The 7,103-nt window shown below is 42.5% G+C and overlaps 1 protein-coding gene across 1 annotated transcript in view; it reads left to right on the forward strand.

Moving 5' to 3' along the window:
• The window catches only part of FOXO1 (forkhead box O1), a 101,533-nt gene extending 95,033 nt beyond the window's left edge, over positions 1-6,500 (forward strand). The window contains exons 2-3 of the mRNA XM_062194332.1: positions 574-1,925; positions 2,380-6,500. Of these exons, the coding sequence (XP_062050316.1) occupies positions 574-1,911 (1,338 nt within the window). The 3' untranslated portion in view covers positions 1,912-1,925; positions 2,380-6,500. The remainder of the gene's footprint in view (positions 1-573; positions 1,926-2,379) is intronic.
• Positions 6,501-7,103: the final 603 nt, after the last annotated feature.

Raw genomic sequence — 7,103 nt, forward strand, 5'->3', positions numbered from 1 at the left:
CTATTTTGTCCCCACATTAAATTAAGATATGGATATTATTTTCAAGATAACAGGCTATTCTTCCTCTGTTGGTTTAAGAGCTTTGGTAGTGGATTCAGAACTGTTAGGGCAGTTGAGATTGAAATTCGTACTGTAAACTCTTAAAATTATACCTGTCTTTCATGAAATTTTTTTTTAATATTTATTTATTTGAAAGGCAGAGTTAGGGAGTGGCGGAGGCAGAGAGAAGGGAAGTCTTCGATCTGCTGGGTCACTTCCCAAATGGCTGCAACGGCTAGGACTAGGCCAAACTGAAGCCAGGATCCAGGAGCTTCTTTCAGGTCTTCCACATGGATTCAGGGACCCAAGCACTTGGGCCATCATTGCTGCTTTGCCGGGTGCGTTAGCATTAACAGCGAGCTGGATTGGAAGTGGAGCAACTGGGACTCAAACCCATGCCCATATTGGATGCCGGCCCTGTAGGCGGTGGCTTAACCTGCTGTGCTATAGCGCAAACCTTCAGAAACATGTTTTTAATATAAGTTTTCCCAGTGTAGAAGTTTTGTAATTCTAATATCACGTTTTGTTTTACAGAATTCAATTCGCCACAATCTGTCTCTACACAGTAAGTTCATTCGTGTACAGAATGAAGGAACTGGAAAAAGTTCTTGGTGGATGCTCAATCCAGAGGGAGGCAAGAGTGGAAAATCTCCCAGGAGAAGAGCTGCCTCCATGGACAACAACAGTAAATTTGCTAAGAGCCGGGGCCGAGCTGCCAAGAAAAAAGCATCGCTCCAATCTGGCCAGGAGGGTGCTGGGGATAGTCCTGGATCTCAGTTCTCCAAATGGCCTGCAAGCCCTGGCTCTCACAGCAACGACGACTTTGATAACTGGAGTACATTTCGCCCTCGGACTAGCTCAAATGCTAGTACTATTAGTGGGAGACTTTCTCCCATTATGACCGAACAGGATGATCTTGGAGATGGGGATGTGCATTCTATGGTGTACCCACCGTCGGCTGCCAAGATGGCTTCTACTCTGCCCAGTCTGTCTGAGATAAGCAATCCTGAAAACATGGAAAACCTTTTGGATAATCTCAATCTTCTCTCATCACCAACATCATTAACTGTTTCCACCCAGTCTTCACCTGGCAGCATGATGCAGCAGACACCATGCTACTCGTTTGCACCGCCAAACACCAGTCTGAATTCACCCAGCCCAAACTACCAAAAATACACTTACGGGCAATCCAACGTGAGCCCGTTGCCCCAGATGCCTATGCAAACACTTCAGGACAGCAAATCAAGTTATGGAGGCTTGAATCAGTACAACTGTGCACCGGGACTCTTGAAGGAGTTACTTACCTCTGATTCTCCTCCCCATAATGACATTATGTCACCAGTTGATCCTGGGGTGGCCCAACCCAGCAGCCGGGTCCTGGGCCAGAATGTGATGATGGGCCCTAATTCGGTCATGCCAGCCTATGGCAACCAGGCATCTCATAACAAAATGATGAATCCCAGCTCCCATCCTCACCCTGGACACACTCAGCAAACGTCTGCAGTTAACGGGCGTGCCCTGCCACACTCGGTGAACACCATGCCTCACACCTCGGGTCTGAACCGCATGACCCCAGTGAAGACATCTGTACAAGTGCCTCTGCCCCACCCCATGCAGATGAATGCCCTGGGCAGCTATGCCTCAGTGAGCAGCTGCAATGGCTATGGCAGGATGGGCGTTCTCCACCAGGAGAAGCTCCCCAGTGACTTGGACGGCATGTTTATTGAGCGCTTGGACTGTGACATGGAGTCTATCATTCGGAATGACCTCATGGATGGAGATACGTTGGATTTTAACTTTGACAATGTGTTGCCCAACCAAAGCTTCCCACATAGCGTCAAGACGACGACACACAGCTGGGTGTCAGGCTAAGAGTCAGTGAGCAGGTAAGTCTACCCCATTCTCAAAAGGCCTTTTGAAAAACAGAACTTAGAGGAACTTACCAAGCGTCTTCCATGGTTAGTTCCTGTTTGATGTCAACTGACTGCCCCTTGCAGAGAGGTGTCTTTTGTTGTTCATTTTCAAACTCTCTTGCAGCTCATCAATTTTCCTTTTGAGTTTTAAACATAAGGCAGCTTCCTGAAACCCCTTTAAAGATTTTCTTTTGACAGTTAGATGGCTGCATCTTTTCAGTAGCTCTTCAATAAATTGAATACATTTGATAGAAATCAAATGCTGGGGGATTTTAAAGTGAAATTCCATTGAATGATTTCAGAGCTGTTTGAGAAAGCTCACAGTTTATTCCCCCCTTCTAAGTACCTCTGTCACTCTAATATATTAAATTGAATTGATTTTAATTTGGCTATATTTTCATTGTGTGTGTGTTTTTTTTTCCTCTAGGCTACACTTAAAAGTACTTCGAATTATCTGACAACAGGAACTGAGAGAAGCAGTCCAAAGAAGTCTTTCACCCTTCCTTTTAGTTTTCTTGATTAAAAAAAGAGAGGGGAGGGGGGAACCCTTCCTTTTTTTTTCTTTTTTTTTTTTTTCCTTTCGTCAGACTTGGCAGCGAAGACACTTTTCCTGTACAGGATGTTTGCCCGATGTTTGCAGGTTATGTGCTGCTGTAGATAAGGACTGTGCCATTGGAAATTTCATTACAATGAAGTGCCAAACTCACTACACCATATAATTGCAGAAAAGACTTTCAGATCCCGGTGTGCTTTCAAGTTTTGTATATAAGCAGTAGATACAGAATTGTATTTGTGTGTGTGTTGTTGTTGTTGTTGTTGCTGTTGTTTTTTAATATCCTTTTGGTCCAAGGAAAGTTTATACTTTTTGTAATACTGTGATGGTCTCATGTCTTGAGAAGTTAAACTTTTGTTTGTACTACCTGTGTTCTGCTGAACTGACGAATCACAAAGAACCAAGGTCTTCTCTGCACCTCTGCTGAGCAGCTTGGGACCTGTTCGTGATGCCACAGGATTCACATGAGAACCAAGTAGCCTGTTTGCAATCTGCTGAATAATGGACTTGTCAGACTTTTGGGGGGAGAATAGATTAAATGCCAGCCTTGTACAGGTCTTTTCTATTTTCGTTTATTTTGTTATTTGCAAATTTGTACAAACATTTAAATGGTTCTAATTTCCGGATAAATGATTTTTGATGTTATTGTTGGGACTTGAGATCATTTTTGGAATAGATATTGAACTGTAATGTTTTCTTAAAACTAGAGTCTACTTTGTTACATTGTCTGCTTGTAAATTTGTGGAATCACAGGTATTTGGGGGTAACATTCATAATTTTCATTTTGTATTTCTAACTGGATTAGTACTAATTTTATACGTGCTTTAACTGGTTTGTACACTTTGGGATGCTATTTGGTGATGTTTCTGACTGATCTTAAATCATTGTAATTAGAACTTGCATACTCAACGTTTCTCGCCCTGTTTGGGCAAGAAAGTGATGTATAGTTTAAGGACACTTGGCGTTTCATATATATGAGAACTTAATATGTTTTTATGTATGTATTTTAAACAGATTTCACCTGCTTCTATTATTATTCTGTGAACCATGTGCACTGCCTAGTGTTGAGTCTTTGGATAGAGGCCTGTGTGTTGCATTGTTACGTCGTTCCTAGGAAGCCTTGTAATGTTTATAGATCAGAGAGGGAGACCTAAAGCAACACTTCTTTGTCAGATTAGAGATTGTGATAAGCTTAACCTTTTTGAGTTAAGCTGCAGCACAGATTCTGCCTCATAATTCTTTGCTCTTTTTTTTTTGAGCAGCTGGAGGTTGATTTTTTTTTTTTTCTAAGCCCTGTCTTGAGGAATCATGTCCACACCACACTCACTCTCCATCCCGCTCTCCCTTTTGTCCAGCAGAGGACTTAGTGCACTGTGGAAATTTAAGATGAAGGGGGAAACCATTGATTTTGTAGAATGCTTTTGTATACTTAAGTACAGATGGCTACAAAGTGGAATACAACTTGTTTAAACATTGAGGCAATTAATTTAAAAACCAGCAAACCATCTGTAAGTTTGTGCATTTGAATTTATTTTAAAAGCCTTAGCTTCAGTTAAGAATTGGAGAATTTCTTCAGACTTCAGCAACGTAAATGATAATTCCTATCATTATGTTTCAATAATTTCCAGTTAACTGACAGACCAAGTTAATTGGCTTTGCATCCCATTCAGTCCAGCAGTAGTTTCAAGTCATGTGGAATGCCCAACGTGATCACAATAAAAGAAACAGGTGCACAGTAGTGCTTCTCCTGCCTTCTTGTGAAGCCTCCGATTTCTGTGTACATAGCCCAAACCATACACTCTGGCTTGGTTTTTCCTATGTGTCTCACAAGAAAACAAGTGGTCCTGATAGATTCCCAGTAACAGGCCAGCTCTCTTGTAAACTTCCCTCCATGGCTCTTACTAGTTTGAAAACTGGCTAAACAGCCACCGCTCCAAAATGACTAGTGTTCGGAAACCTTCGTTCCTTTAAGTAGTGCCTGGTGTGTCTGTAGTAGAACTTGTTGGTGCCCAAGTACTGGTGTTCTCATCTTGTCTCATCACTGTTCCACAAGCGGCCTCCTAGCTGCTGTTTGCTCATTAAAGAGGCAACAGCTAAAGTAACTGTAAAAATCAGACTGTTTCCTAGAGGGACTTTTTAGAAAGATGTTTCTTCCTCCTCATACCAGCCTCCCCTCCTCAAGTTTTTCTTTGTGTTGAAATCCTAACAGGAATCCTGATAGCTCCCTGGGGTACAGCAAAGGCCAGGGAAAGGCATCGTGTCTGTTTTGAAAGCAAACATTTTGCAGTCTCTGGTAGCTCTTTTCTCTGTAAGAATACTGACTTTCCAGAGTAACCAGTGTATTAGGTATTGTACATGATTGCTTTGTGAAATGTGCAAATGGTATCACCTATGCAGCCTTGTTTGATTTATTTTCTCTGGTTTGTACTGTTATTAAACGCATATTGTATTATAGAGCTATTCAGATATTTTAAATATAAAGATGTATCGTTTCCTTAATATAGATGTATGGAATATATTTAGGTATTAGATGCATTACTTGGAAAGTTCTGCTTTGACAAACTGACAAAGTCTAAATTAATTAGCAAGCTTATCCCAGTGAGCAGTAAATCAATGGAACATCCCAAGAAGAGGTTAAGGACACTTAAATTGGCAACAGTTCTCCAAAGGTATGCAATTTGAACTGGATATACGTTACCAATACTCTCCCTCCCTTCAGCGCCTAACATGCTTGAAATTTAGATTCAGCTCTTAAAAGTTCTTAATTTATAACTGATTTTTAAGTGAGAAGTTTTTCTTGTGGTTTTAATTTGTGAATAGTCATTCAGTGGTTCATGCAAAGTTGGCAGCCCGGCCTGACAGATGGCACCTCCTATAGGCGGGGCCCTGCGTGGCCACGTAAGTCCCGTGAGGATACAGTCATGCCCTCCCTCATTTCACTACCTGAGTTCAGTAGCAGTGCAGAGTCCATGTTCCTGTTCCGATCCTCTGAGAAGTGCCTGATGATGCTGATGTACTTACAGACACAAGAACAATCTTTGCTATAACTGTATAAAGCCATAAATGTACATAAATTATGTTTCAGTGGTTTGGTGTCTTTCTTTTCTAATTGCACAGAATAAGCTCTTTATTAGGGTTTTTTGTTGTTGTTGAATCAAGTACTTGACTTGAAATCTTATTAGCCACAGTGTCATGGTTTTTCATGTCTGATACTTTGGTGGAGAAGGGGAACAGCCCTGGTGGGACCAAACCATAGCTACCCCTTGAAATGAAGAACAAGTACACTGTCTGGCAACAAGCAGTCCTGGGGTAATTCATCTTTGGAATGTCTGAAACTACATCCAGCTAGTTATTACTAGGCTTATTGAATCTCATGTCAGAACAGACTGTGCTAAAGGTAAAAACGCCTTGAAGGCAAGGTAGCAGTGTCCTGGTGAGGAGGTCCCAGAGCAGGGCACCATGGACGATGTGGAGGCGTCAGTGGCGCTCTCCCAGGCCACTGGGGCTGCAGCCACTGCGGTACACCTTGCTGAAGCAGGAAGATCAGCCCTGTAGGTGGGTGCAGATCGGAGGTTTACATTTATATCTTGGGGAAATGCCTATGAGCTAGCATTAGGTTAACACAGTTAAAACATAGTTTAAAAATTGGCTTAAACCCAGATCCTTAACTTCTGACTCTGCCTGGTAGATAAGTGAATGAGTTAGAGTAGCAAGGAATAAGATTATTCTAATGTTCCCTTTAATTGGATACCAGAAAGCCAGTCCAATTAACAGGGTTCTTCTCCCCCCACCCCACCTCCTTTTCCCACAGTGGGACCATTTCATTAAAGGACACACTAGTTAGAAATCTGGTTTGTAGAACAGATAAAAGCATCCACTCCTGTACCTTGAAAGCCTGTGCACAGATCTGTTTGAAAACTGCTGACCTAGTCCAAATGCTGAAAAGCACCTTGATCATTCTGCCTGGACTCAAACTGGCTGTTCTTCCTCCCAGCTGCTTTAATTTATATTTACTTATTTTCTTTTTATTTGAAAGGCAGAGGCAGTTAGTTTTCTGTCTGTTGGTTCATTCCTAAAATGCCCATGACAGCCAAGGCTGGGCCAGGCTGAAGCTAGGAGCCCATAGCTCAATGTAGGTTTCTTATTTGTGAGCAACAGGAACCCAAGTACTAGAGTCCTCATCTGCTGCCTCCTAGGGTGAACATTAGCAGGAAGCTCAAATCAGAAGTTAAGGTGGGATCTTAACACAGCCACTCTGGAATGGGATGCACATGTCCCATGATTTAACTCACTGCACCACACCCCACCCCTGGCAGGCTCCTTTCGTCAACCTTTGTGCACTTAACACAAAACCATGTCCGTAATGCCATCATTTCTTGAAATCACTTCCAAGTTCTGTATTCTGTAAGAGGAAGCAACACAGCAGGGGGGTTTCCCTGATCTCAAGGTGCTTGGGACTCGGTTCCTTAGGGGGAAAGACTGCCTTCCTTGGACAGTTTGTAGGCCCCTGCTGTGACCAGAGGTGATGGTGGCATCAGGCTTTGTACCTAGGACTGATTCTTCCAACTGTGAGCCATCTACACCAGAGGACTTTGCCT

This window comes from Lepus europaeus, chromosome 6, assembly GCF_033115175.1.
Source record: "Lepus europaeus isolate LE1 chromosome 6, mLepTim1.pri, whole genome shotgun sequence".
Lineage (NCBI taxonomy): Eukaryota > Metazoa > Chordata > Mammalia > Lagomorpha > Leporidae > Lepus > Lepus europaeus.